Source organism: Dioszegia hungarica, assembly GCF_025882075.1.
Source record: "Dioszegia hungarica strain PDD-24b-2 chromosome Unknown MKK02contig_11, whole genome shotgun sequence".
Classification (NCBI taxonomy): Eukaryota; Fungi; Basidiomycota; class Tremellomycetes; order Tremellales; family Bulleribasidiaceae; genus Dioszegia; species Dioszegia hungarica.
In genome coordinates, this window is record NW_026515771.1 from 418,386 (window position 1) to 436,020 (window position 17,635).

General features: G+C 57.2%; 6 protein-coding genes across 6 annotated transcripts; 2 read left to right on the forward strand and 4 right to left on the reverse strand.

The window, feature by feature from the left end:
* Positions 1 to 523: 523 nt before the first annotated feature.
* Positions 524 to 3,859, forward strand: MKK02DRAFT_27883 (uncharacterized protein; the record flags this gene model as incomplete). Its single annotated transcript, XM_053087421.1, has 16 exons — positions 524 to 919; positions 970 to 1,089; positions 1,145 to 1,203; positions 1,255 to 1,364; positions 1,425 to 1,687; positions 1,743 to 1,874; positions 2,021 to 2,474; positions 2,524 to 2,663; positions 2,711 to 2,789; positions 2,842 to 2,991; positions 3,055 to 3,240; positions 3,297 to 3,472; positions 3,524 to 3,607; positions 3,660 to 3,689; positions 3,755 to 3,789; positions 3,844 to 3,859. The coding sequence occupies 16 exons, from the start codon at positions 524 to 526 to the stop codon at positions 3,857 to 3,859; spliced, it is 2,430 nt and encodes an 809-aa protein (XP_052944502.1).
* A 1,271-nt stretch (positions 3,860 to 5,130) lies between these two features.
* On the forward strand, positions 5,131 to 8,190 carry MKK02DRAFT_27884 (P-loop containing nucleoside triphosphate hydrolase protein; the record flags this gene model as incomplete). The annotated part of the gene is made up of 13 exons (XM_053087422.1): positions 5,131 to 5,184; positions 5,243 to 5,472; positions 5,518 to 5,639; positions 5,687 to 5,907; positions 5,992 to 6,742; positions 6,787 to 6,923; positions 6,973 to 7,081; positions 7,124 to 7,264; positions 7,366 to 7,521; positions 7,607 to 7,758; positions 7,809 to 7,874; positions 7,929 to 7,967; positions 8,026 to 8,190. 13 exons carry the CDS (start codon positions 5,131 to 5,133, stop codon positions 8,188 to 8,190), a joined length of 2,343 nt encoding a protein of 780 aa, XP_052944503.1.
* Positions 8,191 to 8,483: 293 nt separating this feature from the next.
* Positions 8,484 to 9,776, reverse strand: MKK02DRAFT_27885 (uncharacterized protein; the record flags this gene model as incomplete). Its single annotated transcript, XM_053087423.1, has 5 exons — positions 8,484 to 8,858; positions 8,954 to 9,115; positions 9,147 to 9,182; positions 9,341 to 9,428; positions 9,604 to 9,776. 5 exons carry the CDS (start codon positions 9,774 to 9,776, stop codon positions 8,484 to 8,486), a joined length of 834 nt encoding a protein of 277 aa, XP_052944504.1.
* Positions 9,777 to 10,651: 875 nt separating this feature from the next.
* On the reverse strand, positions 10,652 to 12,043 carry MKK02DRAFT_27886 (uncharacterized protein; the record flags this gene model as incomplete). The annotated part of the gene is made up of 2 exons (XM_053087424.1): positions 10,652 to 11,849; positions 11,922 to 12,043. The coding sequence occupies 2 exons, from the start codon at positions 12,041 to 12,043 to the stop codon at positions 10,652 to 10,654; spliced, it is 1,320 nt and encodes a 439-aa protein (XP_052944505.1).
* A 429-nt stretch (positions 12,044 to 12,472) lies between these two features.
* Positions 12,473 to 14,065, reverse strand: MKK02DRAFT_27887 (uncharacterized protein; the record flags this gene model as incomplete). The annotated part of the gene is made up of 4 exons (XM_053087425.1): positions 12,473 to 12,862; positions 12,913 to 13,643; positions 13,688 to 13,798; positions 13,870 to 14,065. The coding sequence occupies 4 exons, from the start codon at positions 14,063 to 14,065 to the stop codon at positions 12,473 to 12,475; spliced, it is 1,428 nt and encodes a 475-aa protein (XP_052944506.1).
* A 544-nt stretch (positions 14,066 to 14,609) lies between these two features.
* Positions 14,610 to 17,566, reverse strand: MKK02DRAFT_27888 (uncharacterized protein; the record flags this gene model as incomplete). Its single annotated transcript, XM_053087426.1, is given in 17 exon segments — positions 14,610 to 14,748; positions 14,768 to 14,914; positions 15,007 to 15,090; positions 15,124 to 15,239; positions 15,283 to 15,347; positions 15,464 to 15,709; positions 15,764 to 15,851; positions 15,896 to 16,011; positions 16,054 to 16,139; positions 16,190 to 16,339; positions 16,446 to 16,631; positions 16,688 to 16,768; positions 16,813 to 16,888; positions 17,031 to 17,117; positions 17,167 to 17,309; positions 17,383 to 17,435; positions 17,540 to 17,566. 17 exon segments carry the CDS (start codon positions 17,564 to 17,566, stop codon positions 14,610 to 14,612), a joined length of 1,890 nt encoding a protein of 629 aa, XP_052944507.1.
* Between the last annotated feature and the right edge of the window lie 69 nt (positions 17,567 to 17,635).

Below are 17,635 nucleotides of genomic sequence, written 5' to 3' on the forward strand. Positions count from 1 at the left end.
CAAAGACCAACGCCTACCTCTTTATACCCCTTTACCCCTCACCATGAACAAGACCAGGACTACCCCTTTAACCACTTTACCACTTTACCCCATACATTGCGCAAGACCAGGACTACCACTTTAGACGAGGAGGATTGGGCGGCGTAGGCGGTCGGTATCGAAGGAGATGAGGCGGAGATAAGACGAGGAGGCTGAGGCGGCGAGGGTCGGGCGTGAGGTCCAGGTTCCGGTAGGGAGGGAGATCTTGCGCGTGTAATAGCCTGGGCTCTTAGTTGTAATCGTTTTGTATGGGATATTGAGCGGTTCACTGCAGCTTTTATTTCACTCTTACATGGCTGGCGGGCCAAGCCCGGCTGGTGGACATACCGAGGCAGCAGAGCTGATCCGTGCTTCAAATTTTGGCTGTGCACCTCATTCCTAATTTCCTCGCTCGGCATCACCACCTCAGTCTTGGCTCCGAACTTGCTTTCTTTGAACTCGCATTTGATGTCGCTCACACAGCTCGGCCGGCACTACTCCTCAAATGATTCAAGTCAAGCACAAGTGCGGTTGCAGATGGCAGACCTGCCAGCCGAACGGTGACACGGTGTACGGTGGAGGTATCAAGGTTCAAACTCAAAGGGACCCTAGGGATGAAGAGCGTCCTCGAGCACACACGAACACAGCTAAGCGCTCATCAGTCATCACCCTCAAACTCAGCAAACCTTCCTGCCCCTTGATACTGTTCCTGACGCCCTCACGCAGATTTGGATCGGTCGATGAAGCTTTGAAGCGCAGTCGATATTACCCCATCTCACGTGGTCTTCCCCTTGACTCCTTTTCACGCGTATCTCAGCTCTCCACCTACTCACTTATTACTCCTCCTACTTACTGCATCATGCCCTCAACCCTGTCACTTCCTGAGCTCAAACACCTTCAGGTAAGTTCTCCCCTATTTGACTGAACATGATGACACTGCTGACTTCGCAGCTTCATGATTTCGCCCATCCTGAAAAGGAGACTTCTACACAACATCAGGAGTATGTGAGATGGCGATCAGGGTCCAGGCCTGCGTGGGCGGACGATACAGTGGAGTCTATGTTGCGCTTTGTGAGTGACTCATTACCACTCTACCGACGCGGGTCCATGAGTTGACGCCAAACAGATCAAGGAGCACGCGCACTTTAGTATCGGCGGCGCACCTGGATCTGGCAAGTCTACCATGTAAGTTTGTCGCTATGAGCTTATATCCGTTGGGTTTATGCTGATCCCCAGGTTTGCAGAAATTTGCGCGTACGCCATGCCCGGTACGGCGGTCCTTTTGGTCTGTCTGACCAAAGTCGGCGCGAGGATGATGTGGCAGTACATCAGCTTCGATATTGGCGGTGCGTATTTCCAGGACACTGGGCAGACCGCACTATACACATAGAAGCTGACCAAGTCAGTGCCGAGCAAGAAAGCGGTCAAAGCTACCAAGTCGGAGCCGGATGGACGGGAGAAGAAGGAGCCGCCAGAGGTGGTTGCTCTTCGCATCAGCGAGAAGAGCGAGCACATCGAGGAGGGGACTCGCATCGGGACCATGACCGAGGGGATGGTCTTTCGGGAGTTCCTCCACGATCCCGATCTCAGCCAATTTGGCCTCGTCCTCTTCGATGATTGCCATGAGGAGACGGGGTTGATGGATGTTCTGATTGGCCATGCAAAGCAGGTAAGCGATCAGCTGCTTGCCCAAACTCGCCCGAAACCTATAGCTGACGCTCTAGCTCATGTCGAGCGGCAACTCGACCCGCTTTGGCTTGATCTCCGGTCCGACCGAGCTCAGCCCCTATCACCACTTCCTCTCCCTCCCGCCCGACGCGCACTACGTCCTCGCCTCCCTCCCCTTTCCGCGCGAGGTCCGATCCGATACGCCAGCTCGGCCGCCGCGGTACTCGACCTCGAGACATGATCATTGACCAGCTCACCGTTTACCTCGTCGAGACCTCTGGCGAAATCATGGTTTTCAGCACCGGCTTGACCAAGTGCGAGAGCATCAAAGAAGCGCGTCCTCTCCGCCATGCTGTACGGTCTCGAAAACACGGACATCATCGTCATTGCCGCGGCTGTCTCCAGGCAGGAGAAGGAGAAGGCGATCCGCAAGCGAGGCGGGCACAAGCGGCGGCGTATCGTCATCACCACCAACGTATTCGCCAACACCATTACCCCGGCCGGCTTTACGCTCGTGATCGGCATATTCCAGCGCAAGATCAAAGTCTTCGATCCCGCATCACCGTCGCCGCCTCACTCGACGAGGCCAACTCCACCGCGGGTAGGATCGGCCGGACCCAGCCCGGCATCGCTCTTCGTGCTGCGACCGAGGCGGACCGAGGCGGACTTCGTCGCGAATACGGTCCGGTCGCACCCGCCCAAGGTGACCCGGGAAGAGTACACGGCGAACCTGCTGTACCAGCTGGCTCTGGAGGCGGAGGATCATGGGCGGGAGTTCGAGCTTCCACGTGAGATCACACCATCTACAGTACGGGCAAGACAGCTGATTTCTGCTAGATCAACCCACTCCTGCTCTCAAGCTTCGAGCTGTCACTACGCTCAAGCATCTCGGCGCCCTCACCCCCTCCAGCGGCCTCTCGTCCATGACCATCACCAAGACCGGCAAGCAGATGGCGCGATTGTCGTGCAGCCCCGAAGTAGGTCCCTCTGGCTCACATCAGGTAGCAGAACTGATCAAGTACAGTACGCTCGCTCGCTTGTAGCAGCCAGCGACAGGGGATGCTTGGCGGAGAAGATCCTCCTTGTCGCAGCAAATTGTGCCTGTAAGTCGTAGCACTTCACACTTAGGCCGAGCGAACGCCAGCTGATCAACAGCCCAAGCTATCTTCCTCACCGACAGGGAGCTTTCCGCGTCAAAACTACCCCCTCGGATCCGAAAGGATATCGTGGCCGCGCGCCGTAAGATGAAGATGCGCGAAGGGGACCACTTTGTCCTCTACAACGCTCTTCGGCTGCGTTGGCAATGTGAGTCTAGCTTCTTCCACCCCATATGCAACGTCACAATCGCGCTGGAAGCTGATCGTCTAGGCTTGGGCAAGAACGACCGGAATGAAGAGCCGGCAGACCCGGCTGCGGCTTCGGAAGCGAAGGCGAAGAAACCTATCAAGCCGACCACCAAGTTTGCAACGGAGCATGGTCTGCGCGAGGAGGCGCTGTACGAGGCGGTTGATCTTGCCAAGACACTCCGGAGCCAAGCTGGGATGAAGGGGATGCGTGAGTCGTCTCGTCGAGCTTGCGTATCGTCGTCAAAGTTGGAGCTGACACATCAGTCTGCAGCGGCCTCGGTAAACACCACATGTCCCCGTACATCTACTTCAACCGGGATCCCGTTCTGTACCTGAACGATATGCGCAAGAGCCTGCTCGAGGGGCATCCGCATCGAGTCGCTTATCGGGTCCCGAATAGCCCGACCAAGGAGTTTCATCGTATGATCGATGATCGTCTGGTATGTCGTTTCCCCCACCAGCATGACGAGCAAGTAGAGCTGACGTCGCAGGTCAAGGGCGTCCATCTGGAAGGACGGCCAGCTGAGCGGTCCATCTTATACGACTCCAGCCACTCCTACGTTCTCTTCTCGACCGTGAGTCCAGGATTGCTAGCGATTCGAGTTTGGAGCGGAGCTGACTTTGCAGGCTAGCAAGTCCGATAATGCGGATACGGTCGTGAGTCCTTTCTCTCTTCATGGAGATTCGATGATCGGAAGGGGATTCATGCTGATACTATTTAGACCATCAACAACCTAACGTATCTGGACCGAGAATGGTATGTCCACCACATTGCTCGCCCGCGCCAAATTGCAGAAGCTGACATGTCCAGGATCGAGGGAGCTTGATAACTCTTCCTTGCGGTTCTCACCCTCATCACCTCCCCTGACACCACCCGCTCTACCCATCGGGAAAGACCGACTCGCGCATCTTATACCCCTATACCCCTTTACAACCCACACTTTGATAAAGACCAGGACTACCCCTTTATACACCTTTACACCCTTCCACCTTGACCAAGACCAAGGGCCTACTACTTCATACAACTTCACACCATCCTCCTTACCATCCTCAACCCAATGATCTACTACTTCCGCATCACACTCCATCTTCATCATCGGCCCCCCGTTCCCCCTCCTCGCTACTTCTTTGTCCTTCTTCCTGCTTCAGTCCACTCTTTCTCTTTTGTACCTGTTTACAGCTGGGACATTTGGGTCGCTTTTGGGTATTTATGAAAGGGCAGAGACGTCAGGGGGATTGTACCAGATATATCTAGTTGTAGCTATATCTTATGTATCTGCCAAGGCCGTCACTTTGCCTACTTGCCACAGTTCAGAGCCCACCCGGCCCGCCACACCAATGGTGGCCTGATCAGCGCCTGATCCGTGCGTGATTTTTGCTCCACATTCCTTGCCACCTCGGTCACAGCCTCACCACCTTGTTTCTTCACAACTGCGTCCATCATATGCGAGTCATCGGGCCGGACAAGCTTCATGCTCGCCCTTCTATCCCTGCTCATACCCATCTCGCACGAATATGTAATTGGTCACACTGTAGAAGGGATCGCGGCCGAGCTCGCGCCGCCGGAGTCCGCAGCTCGCGTCAACCTCGACTTCTGCGTGCATCTGCATCCTCGACTCCCGCCTATCCTCTCCGCCTCGGTCGATATCGGATCCTCGCTCTAGATCTGCCGCTCCATATCGTCGTGCGGAGTTGTGGTAAAATCTGACTCATGCGTCGCGCTGCTCTGCGCCTTGCCTTCGGGACAGCCAAAGGAGGGCTCGGACTCCGGACGTCATTATATCCACACACACAACGACGAAACGGGGTCGATCCCCAGCTCTCGATGCTGACCGATCGTGCCTGTTCCTGGCTCCATTTCCCTCCCGCTCGGACCTTGTGCAACTCGGACATGACATCTCCGAATGCTGAGCTGAGCTTTCTGTGCCTGATAGGGTGAGAAGAAGGGGGAACGGCGCGCTCGGACTAGCTGACGATGTGGTATACGCCGCTTCTTCTCATCACCACTTCTCACTCATTCTCTCGTCCAACCCTCTCCTGCGCGCCTCTCTCTCTGATACACCTCCACTCACTATCTCATTGACGCATCTCGCCCACTATGGTCCTCACCCCTGCCCCCCAGCTCGCACCTCAGCTTCTCCGCTACCTCGAAGTAAGCCAATTTTTTGCCTTTTCGGCTGGAGTGTGAGGTTCCAGCTGACATGATTTAGCGGGTCGACCAAAGACTCTCGGGTAAAGCGAAGACGCCAGAGCAGCTCGCCTTGCTGGACCTCCGGTATGCCACTCTTCCCATCCGGAAGGAGGAGAATCTGATTCCTTTCATCCACCACGTAAGCCGCTCCTCTCGTCAAGCAGTCAAGCAGTATGGCCGACGCGATCAGTTCAAGACGTATCGACACTTCACCATTGGCGGTAAGCCAGGCTCTGGCAAGTCGACCCAGTAAATTGCTCCCGACCTGATCATAGGGTGTTAGCTGACTGTCAGGTCGACCCAAGTCCTCCTCCGCATCCTGGAGCTCGCTGGGGACGGTCGCGCGATCATGATCGTCGTCCCTGGACGGTTTGCTGCTCTACTCCTTTGCGATAGGCTACGAGCCGAGCTCGGCGGTATAACCCTCCATCCACCATGCTCGCGGAACGTGCTGATGATGTAGTTGAGATTGAAGATAATGATCAAAAGGGTATCGTTGTCCTCCGCTCTCGGGACAACAGCGGTCCCGCCGGCAAGGACGCCCGAATCGTCGTCGTTACGGAGGGTATCTGCGTCAGAGAGGTCATGGGCGACATCCGCCTCGGCAGGTACGCCGTCGTGCTCTTCGACGAGGTGCAGGAGCAGTCCGGCTACTCGGAGGTGTTGATCGATTTCGCAAAATGGGTGAGTGCTCCAACATTATCCTCTTTCCTGCTCCTTCATACCCGTTCCGAGATCTCATCGGGAGCTGAAGCTGATTCCTTTCAGGCGATGCGAGCCAGTGAAACCCTCCGAATCGGTCTCATCTCCGGAACGTCCGACCTCGCTCCCACGCGTAACTTCCTCAATATCCCGGACGCGGCTCATTGTACCCTTCCCGCTCCTACCTTCCCCGTCCAAGTCTCCTTCGCGGCCGAACCCGTCGAAGACATCACGGCATGGGTCATCGTGAAGCTGTCCGCGTTCATCCAGAACCACACCGGCGACATCCTCATCTTCACCAACGGCCTCAAATCCTGCACCGACCTCGGCAGGGCTATCAAGGCTGCTCCTCTTCCCGAGCCGGTCGAGGTCCACCCCGTGACCAGCCGGGTCAGCCAGCAGCGCAAGATCGACGCCACCGTTGTCCGCGCTCCCGACGCCCCCCGCCGTGTCATTATCGGAACCAACTCTCTTGAGGATACCATCACTATCCCCAACATCGGGCTGGTCATGGACACTCTCATGTACAATCTCGCGTCATACTCTACGGAATTCGACCATCGGCGTCTGATCGAACGGCTCGTCTCTCGCGTTCAGATCGAGCAGCGGATCGGACGAGCTGGGCGGACACAGCCAGGCTACGCCGAGTTGGCATGCACCAAGGAGATGTACGACCTCCTCCTCGCCACGTATCCCGAATTGCTGCCCAAGGTACAGACAGAGGAGTACACCTCGACGCTACTCACCAACCTCGCTGTCACGAGGATCATCAACGCTCGATACGGAGACTTTCCGACCGGGCAGATGGAGCTCAGCAGTAAGTCCGAAGCTGCCCTTTGCTGCACATAGCTGACACTACAGATGAGACTACTCCCGCACGCTACGCTCACGCCGTCGCGACTCTGAAAGTCCTCCAGGCGGTCACGGAGGACTCGGCCGGAAACATCCATCTCACCGACATAGGACGGCAGATGGCCAATTTGTCGGTCTCGCCCGAGGTGAGCTAATTTCTTCCGGAAGGGGACACGATTCATGCTAATGTGCTAGTTCGCTCGCTCGCTCATCGCCAGCGTGCAGTTCAACGGCGTCAAAGCCAAGGGCCAACTCCTCAACTGTACTGGAGCCATGATTGTGCTCGTTGCTGCCAACTCCACGAGTAAGCTGTCAAGTGGCTTGCAAAGCTTGTGTATGTTCTTAGCTGACGTCTTACGCCAATCAATCTTCTTCTCTTCCCAAGAGGACGCCGAGGGTCAGTATGATCTGCAACAACAATCAACCCTCATGTCGACACAGGGGGACCACGTCAGCGCATTCCTCGCTCTCAGAGGATGGCTCAATGGTGAGCTGGTCAACATCTGCTGGTATCCTGGCATAGTAGCTGATCATACAGCGCGCGAAAAGGATCACCGAAATGACAGTCCGATCGCCAATACCCTAAAGGCAAGGGCAACGGAACCGACCAGGCCGGCCGATCACGGGCTATTACTCCCTTCGCCGACGCGTATGCGACAAAGTACTGCCTTCGGAAATCAGCATTGTCCGACGCCGCTGATCTCGTCAAGACACTCACGGGCCAGATGAAGAGGAAGGGCATGTGTGAGTCGGTCGTTCTCTCTTGCTGCTTGCGGACTCAGGGGATTGGAATCGGCTTGGTAGCATGAGGAAGTAGCTGATCTTACAGTCCACTTCGATTTTGTCTCGCTCAGCCCAAACGACACGGTACATACCGAGGGCGTAATCCGGAGTCTGATCTATGGTCATCTCCGTAAGTTCGCGTTCAAGCCGGCAGGGGGGGATGTGGGGGAGTATCATCGCTGGAGTAATGGACAGGAGGTGAGCTTGCCAGTCCCATGTTCCGTGGAGGTCGTAGTTGATCCGAGCAGAGACTCTTCCTTGACGAAAAGTCTCGGCTTTACGCCGCTTCTCCCCAGGTTGTGCTGTTGTCGGATGTGAGCTGCGCTCTCAGTGCTAAGCTGCCAAGAAGAAGATAGCTGACGAGTCAGGCGCGAATGCCGCCCAAGCCCGCTTCGCCCAACAACACCGTGAGCTTCTTTCCTCTCCATAGCTGGATCTCGCGAGAGCGTGGAGCTGACGTGTCAGATCATCAATCAGCTGTCAATTACCGATCCAGAATGGTACATTCTCCCTCCGCTTCTTGTAGCCTGGAATAGTGCTGACTGCGTCCACAGGGTCCGACAAATCGAGCAAGAGGTCTTGGGACATACCTCGCTTAGGACACATCTCGCGTTAGGCAAGCAGCATTAGCAGCGGGCGTTCGTAGTCGGTCGGGCATCTTGTAGCGAGTGAAAAGTGATATCTAGATGGGTAGCGTTGTATCGAATAGCATGCAAGCCATGGATCAGCAGACCCAGAGCGAGAGTGGTTGTCTGTGTTGGAGTAGCTAGCCTTAGCCCTAATATTAGCTTCCGTCGGTTTCAGGTTTCACGATAGCTATACTCTTCAGATGCATCTATACCGCATTTCAACAGTCTGGCATAAATTTGATTAATAGCGAGAGGTATAAGCGTGTCACCCGCCCCCGTTGACCAAGGGCAAGATCAATGGTCCCCAAAAAATGCCGTATCGTCATCTGGGCCAACGTCGCGGACAACGCCATCACGCCCTTCCACGTCGGTATCGTCATCGACACCATGCATCACAAGGTCGAGACGTACGATCCGGAACTCGACCGCGGCGAGCTCTCGGTCGAGCCGATATTCAAGGACAGCGCAGTGGTCGGGCAGGTCGTCTCGAAAGAATGATGGCTGGGTGGTCAGACCGATGTCGATCTGGTTCAGGCGCATCCAGAGATTGAGATGGAGGAGTATACCCGCACCCTGTTGATCAATCTCGCATTCGCGAGTCTCAGGAGCCGTCAGTTCCTCCAGCTTAAGCGTAGGCCTTTCCTTTTGTGCGGAGTATGGCATCATTGACTAAGGTCAGATACTCCCTCTCCAGCTCCTCAACGCCGGGCATGCATCGCCCTCAAGCGGCTCAGCGCCGTTACAGCCGATGGTGAGTCAGTGACCATACGTTTGTTAGCGCTCGGATCACCAAGATGGGCGAGAAGATGGCACTGATCACGGCGTTGCCGGTGGTATGTCCGATACTCCCCATGCTCAGGCTTCACACTTATTATTGAGACGTAGCTGACGATACCAGTATTTCGCTCATTGCAGCCGTTGATCAGCTTTGTTCATTCTGCTTGCTGCGAACCTCACTTGTGCGTCTAGCTTCTTCTTACGGACGGTCCCCAGCTAATAGTCAGCCCATCCATCTTCCCATCAGCGAGAAAGCTCTTTCACGCGCCGAGACGTCAAGGCTGGCCCCTCCGAGGAGGGACGACGAGGCCTCACCCTCTCTCGATCCGAACTCCTCATTCCTCATCGCGGGAACAGAGGTTTCCGACACACACGGGGCAGCGAGATCTCTCGGCGGCCGAAGAATCGCCGCAGACTCTGCCTGCGGCGCTTCGGCTCGTGTCGCGTGTTGCTGGAGGAGGGCTATATTACAGTTTGCATGATTGTGATGTGTAAGAGGCTCTTCCTTTCCTCATAGTATAATATTCCCATTCGCGCCCATCATGTCCGCCTAAGTTCATCCGTCCTGATCTCCTTCCGGCGCTCCCTGCTCGTGCTGTTCTTGCATGATTTTTTAAACACTCGATACTTCACCTACCTTCGCCCGTACCGCGTAGTGTCACTCCGGCCGAAGAGCTCGCTCAGACGGGGTTGCGCGGCTTCAGCAGCTGGCCCGGAGCCGGTCGCCGGACGCAGCATCGGACGTTCTCCACCGCCCAGTCGGCCGGGGATGTGTCTGCGAAGGGGTCCGCCGGGTACTGGGCGAGCCATCGCGCCTCTTCGAGCTTTGGGTACCGGTCAAAGAGGTCGTACGTCCGAGCAGAGTCGTACATGGCCGGAAGAGGGCGTTTGCGAGGGCGGGGGAGATCGAGGGGATGGGGGCGAGGGGCAGGGACCTGGGCGCGGTATACCCAGGTGATGTGCCGCAATGAGGGGAGGCTCGTAGTAGATTCCTACGACCATCAGCTTCCGCTGAGCTTTCGGGCGAGCAAGACAACTCACGTCGTTCAGCAGATGATATGTCGCTGCACCATAGCGCGCACCGATGGCGGCGTTTCCCACGACCGCTCCACGACTAGACGCTCGAGATAGTCGAAGCCATCACCATAGTTGGGAAGACATCTCAACGCCATCATAATGGGGGAGAAGCCCCTAGCCGCCGTACCGTATAGAGCCAAGAACTTTAGTCGCTGTTTGCCTGCGGTGAGGTGCCGAAGGAGGTGGAAGGCGTTACATACCGGGAAGTTGCAGTGCTCATGGGCTGAGACAATGAGGGATTGGAGCTTCGGGGAGTGCGGGAAGATTCCGGTAGCGATATCGTCGACCATGAAGCTGCTGCCGATCAAGGTGAGCCTCCGAAGCTCAGCGTAATGGCCCGCTGCGCCGAATTCGGACGGAGGGAGTGGTGACATGTGCGGATAGCCGATGAAGGTAAGTGTGGATATTGATTTTGTTAAAATTGTTGGGTTTGGGGGTGAGCTTTGCCAAAGGTAGTAGAGTTGGCCGTGGTGTATCGATTGTTGAGGTTGAAACTGGTCCCGCCACCGCCAAAGCCAGATCCAGCGCCAAACGCTCCTCCACCGCCGAAGCCTGTCCCTCCGAAGGCCGAACCGGCAGGAGCGACTGGAGTGAAAGGAGGGAGAGGTCTAACCGCCGGCCGGACTAGGCGCGTTGGCGGCTGCTCCAAAGCCGGAGTTGGACCCAAATGCAGACAACCCGAAGCCAGACCCCGCCTGAGCAGGTTGAGCGGGCTGCCCAAATGTCCGCGCGTTACCCAGGGGCACAGAGTTGGAACTGCTCCCCGGGGCTCTTGCGGCAGAAAAGGCGCCGAACCCGCCGCCGCTTCCAGCTCCCCCGCCACCGAATGCTCCAGCCCCTGATCCCGCGGTCGAATGAGCTGCTGCGCCGAACCCGCCGGAGGGTGCTGCACTGGACCCAAAGGCGGACGCGCCGAATCCGCCTGGTCGGACCGTAGCGGAACTCCCGCTCGATCCCGTCGTGCTTCCGCCAGTACCGAAGGCGGACTGCTCAGACCCTACGCTAGAGCCGCCTCCGACAGGCGTGGAGTTTGAGCCTGAACCGAACGCCGACGCCGATCCGAAAGCGCTCCGCCCGGCTGCTGGGCCTGTCGGTGCCGATGGGTGGCCGAAAGCAGACTGGCCGAATCCGGACGGACCCGTTGGCGGAGTGGAACCGAATCCGCTCGTCGGAGCTGGGGAGGAGGATTGTCCGAATCCAGATTGACCGAAAGCTGACCCAGCGGCTGGAGTGGTTGTGGAGGCGCCGAAAGCCGAGCCTCCGAAAGCTCCGCCCGTTGCGCTGGCGGCAGCACCGAAAGCCGCCCCTGTAGTCGACGCAGCTGCCCCGAATCCGCCAGCCGTTCCCGCTGGTCTGGCTGCGGCACCGAAACCAGACGAGCCGAATGCAGAGCCCGCCGCTGGTGTGCTAGTAGCGGATTGCCCGAATGCCGAGGCGCCGAAGCGGCTGGGACCAGCGAGGGGAACCGAGTTCGTTCCCGACACTGGGCCTGCACGGCCGTTGGATGCGGAGTTGGAGCCAAAGGCGGATGCGCCGAATGCTGAGCCTGTGGCCGGCGTCGCTGTTGTCGAGGCGCCGCCGAATCCGGAGGAGCCGAATGCTGACGCAGCAGGTCTGGCGCCGAAAGCCGACGCAGCTGCTGGTGCTGCTTGGCCGAAAGCGCGAGTGGCAGGGATGGAGTTGGCTCCTGTTCCGAAGGCGGATTGGCCGAACCCTGCTCCGGCTCGAGCGGCGTCAGGGAGAAGGATCGAGCGGATGCCCCAGATCCGCCTGGCCGAGCACCAGAGAACCGAGCGAGGACAGCAGCTTCGCTGAAGTCTTTTGGCCGGTCCTGGTTGCGGGATTCAGGCGTAGGGTACCGAGGCCTTTGCGTCTGACAGGGCTGGTGCGAGGACCTCTTGGGCGGCCCGAAAGAGAGTTCTTTCTCCTTGCACAGTTTGCTCATCTGACAGAGAAGGGATCTCCGCGTGCAGATGAGTAGGAAGCCGGAGGAGCGACATGGTGGATGATGTAGGCGACGGTGGTGGAGGGGGGGGGGCGATGGCACCAAGGGTGTGGCTGGAGATCTCAGACTGGTCGGGCGCCCTTCTATTTGAAAGATACCGGCCGCGAGACGAGGAGGGGAGTACGTTGTAGAACCGAAAGATAAGAGGTTGACGAGGAGGGTGAAGGCACAAGGAATGCGGTGCGTGCGGTAGCAACGGGTACCGGGCCCGAGCGCAAAGCGGCAAGGTCGAAGCGTACCTACTACTTGATGTCAAGCAGGCGCTTAAGTCAACTACTCTGCGTCCTTGCTAGCATGTATTGTGCATGATGTATGTACATTCCAGCCGTACGACTCGCAATAGTATAATATGTATCCATCCCTCCCGAATCCACTATCTCGCCCGCTCTTGCCTCCCGCTATCACTTCGCCCTACTTCCCCTCCCTACTTCCCGCCTTTGCTGACCCTCTGCCTCTCCGACCTCCTGGTAGGTACCTTCGCCGCCGCCCTGGCCGCGACCGCCGCTTGATCGACTGTGGGAAGCGCCTCGACTCGGATCGGATAGAAAGGCCGAATGGGCTGGTCGTCGATAGGACGAGCGGCGTGGCAGAAGAGGTGTGCAGCGGAGCAGATGGGATCAAGCGGGTCCGCCGAGATATCGCTCGCATATGCGTCAGTCCAGTGGACTTTCTGGAGGGTAGGGTACTGATCGAAGACTTTCCGAAGTTCGGCGACGCCGATGGCGTGATTGGTGCGCATGCCTGTGGTATTGGCCCATCTCTGGCGGTGCGACCAGAAGATCTGCTCAATGGCTGGTAAGTCGGGGAAGGGGATCTAGCGCGTCAGCTCGGCATGTCGAAATCTCGTGCCAGGGCAAGTCTCACGGTGTCCAGCAGGTGATGGATGCTGCCTCCATCCGCATCCATCTGGATCTCGTCCAAGAACAGCCGCTTCAGATTCTCCAAACTAGCGCCCGGGACTCCCTGCTTCTGAAGCGACAATAGAGAAGCTCCGAAATGGTACGCGGCCTCGCCGTACAGAGCTAGAGTTTGGAGCTGCTTGCACTGGGCAGCCGAGCGTAGTAGGGGGACAGCCGAATGGAACCGCCAGTCCGAGTACTCGTTGGGCGTCTCATCCGATATCTGCAGGGTAATGGTGGTGAGTTTGGGCGAGTGGGGAATGATGCCCTCCGCGAGAGCTTCGACCGGGGCACCGTGACCAGCGAGGACAAGGTGTTCGCGATGGGAAAGGGTGCCGCTTCGGAGAGAGGCTCGGTAGAGATTTCCTCTTGGTCCGTCGCGTGCTCGCCCCAAAAGTGCGACGATATAACGAGACTTTTGAGGTGTGGGACGTGCGAGAGGATGTGAGCGGCGTGTTCCCCACCACGTGAGGTGGAGATGAGCTCGAGGTGCGTGAGGTGGGGAAACTGGATACCAGCCAGAACGTCGTCCCAGACGTGGGGCGTATCGACGGAATTCTCGAGGATGACCGACAGGACCGCATCGTCGCACCCTTCGTTGGCGACGGAGTCTTCCCAGAAGGAGTCCCGCATGATCACCGAGAGAGCCGTGAGCTGAGGAGCGAACCGCTGGATATGGGCAAAGCAGACCGCCCGCTGATAATCGTCGACCTCGACGGTGAGGCGTCTGAGTGACGTACCGGCCGATGGATGAGCGGCGAGGAGGTTGTCGAACCGCTGGGACCGCTTCGATATACCCAGGTCGCGCTTCGAGTCCCTCTTCGCGAACTTTTTGTGAATGAGCTCGAAGACTGAACGGGTCAGCTACCGCCGTCTATGCTGATCCAGTGTTCAAATGAGTTAGCGGAGATAAGTGACTTACTATCGGTTGTCAGAGGTGGACTCCCAACTATCTCTCTCTCCTCAAAATACGGCTTCAAAGCAGGCTCCGCTCCCAACCTGACCGCCCTGCACACCTTCCACATCCGCCATACGCTTTTCGCATCGCCCGTGTATGCAGCGATCGCATGAATGAGATGATGAGGGAGAGTATCGAGGCTGGCCTGCTTGTCGGGCATCGCGGGAAGGGGTGAGGTGGTCGAGTGGCGGGGTGAAGGGGAAGGCCAAGTTGACCGACCAGTCGAGCCGAGAAGCGTGTCGAGGCCGTCGTTCCGGTCGGCGTGACTAGTGCGATTTTTGGTGCGTGTACGCAGTAAAGGTATGTGGGCTGGTATAATGATGAGGGAACCCAGGAGGAAAGGCAGAAGAAGGAAGGAAGTAATTGATGGAGATGGAGGGGGTCGAATCTGCGCCGAGGAATGTGGAGTTGGTCAAAGCGCCTAACTCGTCCACCCCTTTCAGATCCCATGGGCCCGCTGCTGCACCTTAGCGTCGGGTCTGAGGACCGCACTTGTACAGACTAGAGTACATGCAGGCCATCATCATATAGACATATAAGCCCGGTGTGTCATCGCGATCCGCCCATCCCCAGCCCTATCAATCCAGTTCATCTAGAAGCCATACTTCCCTCCCTACGCCTGGATCGTCTCCCCCAGCTGTCGCGCGGATCGCCTGGTCGGCTCGCCGGCATCAACAGCAGCTGCGAGAGCTGATACTGTAGAATCAGAGGCCTCCTTGTCCGAAACCGACAGGTCCTCCGTGGGGTAGATGGGGTCCAGCGGCTGGTCGTTCTGGGGTCGACGGACCGAGCACGTGTGATGCTGCGATGCCCAAACCGGGTCCGCGATGCTGGCGAAAGGGTCTTTGGTCTAGCTGTTGACCCAACTAAGGCGCGTAAGATCAGGACAGTCGTCGAATGGGCTCCGAATTGAGTCGAGACCAAATCCCTTGTCTTGAAGCGGGGTACTCGGACTTGAGACCAAGACGAAGCCAGGAGACGTGACGGCGAAGTCAAGTTGAGTCCTCGTCTGACCGTCAGCTCCTGCCGCAGGGGATGCACCTCTTGAAGACCTCCTCCGGCCAGCCCGTCTTCTCGAAAGTGAAGGAAGATTTGGCTTACCTGGGCTGAGGGCTGAGGGATGATCGATGATCCGTGATTGGCCGCAGATGACAGGCTCGGCGAGGTAGCAAAGACTGAAGGCATCTAGAATGTCAGCGAGGCCGCAATGCGGAGAACGAGAGAATGAGGTCACCTTGACCATGTCTATCTGGACGAGACCTATGCTTGTTGATGCTTTGTCCGTTCCGAAGTTTGGGCTCGTGCGTCGGTATCGAGGCGCGCAGCGGTGTAGCCTATCGGTCAGCTCAATTTTGGCCAACAGCCGAAGGGACCTACTATGGAGATGTCCTTCGACGATCTGCCGAGGCTAGACCAGCCAAACTCGTTCGGCGGGTGATGCTCTGGATGTCAGCTCGGTCCAACCCGGTGGCAAGTCTGTGGAGCGGAGAGATTATCACCAAGGGTGTCTCGGTTCAGAGGATCACGGGGACTTACATTCATCCACTTCAATAAACACGAGTAGGCCGTCCCACGCCAGGACCCAAGAATGAGCAAGCAGTGTAGTTGAGCTTGTTGCTGAGGTCGTCGACAATTGCACATTGCGGGCGCAGGTGGTGAGGAGCAACGAGGAGATAGTACGGGCGGACGGGCAGCTGTGTGCTAGGCGAATGACGAAGTGGACGGCCGAGGACGGGTTTTCGGAATATCTGTCGTCGTCCCGTGGTGGAGGAGATGAGCCGTTTTTCAAGATCACCATTGTACTCTGCGGATCAGTAAACCTCCTTCAGCCCCGGACCTCCATGGGAGAAAGACTCACCCTGACCCCGGATTTGGCTGACGTCCATCGCGAACTGACGCCTCGGAGGGGTACTCGTACGCAGCCGGCGAGCGGACAGGTAGCATTCCTGGTGGTCAGCTCATCTTGATAGTTGCAGATGACAAGACTTACCGGCACTCGACTTCTGTACCCGTACCACATCAGTACCTCCGCCGATGTCAAGGGGACATGACCTTGTTGACTTCGACGGGCTTGTCGGATGAAGCGATCTTGAGGGAGACCGAGATCTGAGCGTCAGGATAAACCCTCTCATCCCCAAAATCTTGCACATACCAATTTCCGTCCAGCTCGAGGTGATTGTTCCAACTCAGTTCCGTCCCTTCCAGTCAAGTTTTCAATCCAAACGTCGGTCGAGCTAAAATGTCAGCTTCAATATCTGGAAAGCTGGTAAAAGCTCTGGCTTACTGGTCCCGCGTCGTATCATTGAGCTGCAGCTGCGCTTCCCACCGCGTCCCAAAAGTCCGCTCCTCCTTTCCCTCAACCTCGCCTGCTTTTCTCGTCCATGATCGACTCGGCTGTCCACCGCCGCCGCCGCCTATTACGCCAAAAGCTTGCCTGTCTGTCGCTATCCCACTCCTCCTGCCCGGTTGCCAGACGAGCAGGTGCAGATATCGCCGAAGGTGTTAGATGCTGCCGCAGAGGAGGTAGTTGATGAGGACACCGTGTATGGTCAAAGAAGTGGGAAGAAGATGGATGGGTCGGGCGGAACCAGGTACCGCAGAATAGCGAGTGTAAAGGGTATGGTTGAGCGATGAAGGTTTCGGGAAGCCGTATCGAGCTGAGACCAAGGGATGGTGAGCAGATATCGTCGTTGATGGGCGTTGGGGTCGGAGCGCTTTGCGTTCGCCTGGAAGATCAGCCAAAATTCTCCCCATAGAGCCAGCCAAGACGGACAAGACCTACGTGGTTACTGCCCGAGCGCGGAGGTCATACTTGCTTCCAAAATCATCCTGTCGAGAGGGGTCTGCAGTACTAGCTAGTATCCTGTAAAGTCAGCAAAGCCAAGAGGTATTGCGACTAAAACTCACTTCTTCCTGGCCCTGAATTGATCACCATCCAGCGAGCTTGTCCCTCTACACGCTTCCCTCCACCGCCGCTTTCCGCCTCCTCATCGTCGGACACCTCCATACTTTCTTCTGGCGTGACCTGACCGCTTCCTCGTTTCCCTCCATCGTTGTTTGCGAATCTTGGCTTGCTGGTGGACCCGTGCGATGCCGGTCCCAAACCGCCCGGCGTAAATGGTGACGTTTGGTTTGTGTAGCCTGATATGAAACCTGATAGACGTGGTGAGGTTGGTCGCCGAGTGAATTGATGACGATGAGGCCGACGCGTTCTGGCGTGTCAGCTGGATGCCAGCTTGAGCACCCCGATTCAGTACGCACGAGCTAGCCAAATCTTAGACATCAAGACTTGAGAGGTAGTCAAGGAAGACTGAGTAGCAGTGTGGCGGATGGGAGGAACTCTGCTTCGGCTCTCTGCTGAAACCACATAGACCGGGAGCGAGGGAGAGGTAGCGACCTGAGGACTGACGCGTCAGCCTTGAACCTCATCGAGATACCCCACTTGACACTCCCACCCGAGGAATGAGGCGAACTCACAGTATTGTACACCATGAACAGGAGAAGACCTTAAACTTTTTGACCAACCACGACTGTCGGGTCAGCCATTCACCCCAGATTCAGTATCGAGTCGATCTATTTCATCTTCCCCACTGACTCGCGGAGAGGCCGCAGCAGCTTGATAGGAAGCACTCACCATCACTGCGGGCACAGTGGACGACATGGATACCGAGTTCTACCTGTTGGTCGGCCGAGCGAATGGGGCGAGAGTAGCGCCGAAACGAATCTCCTG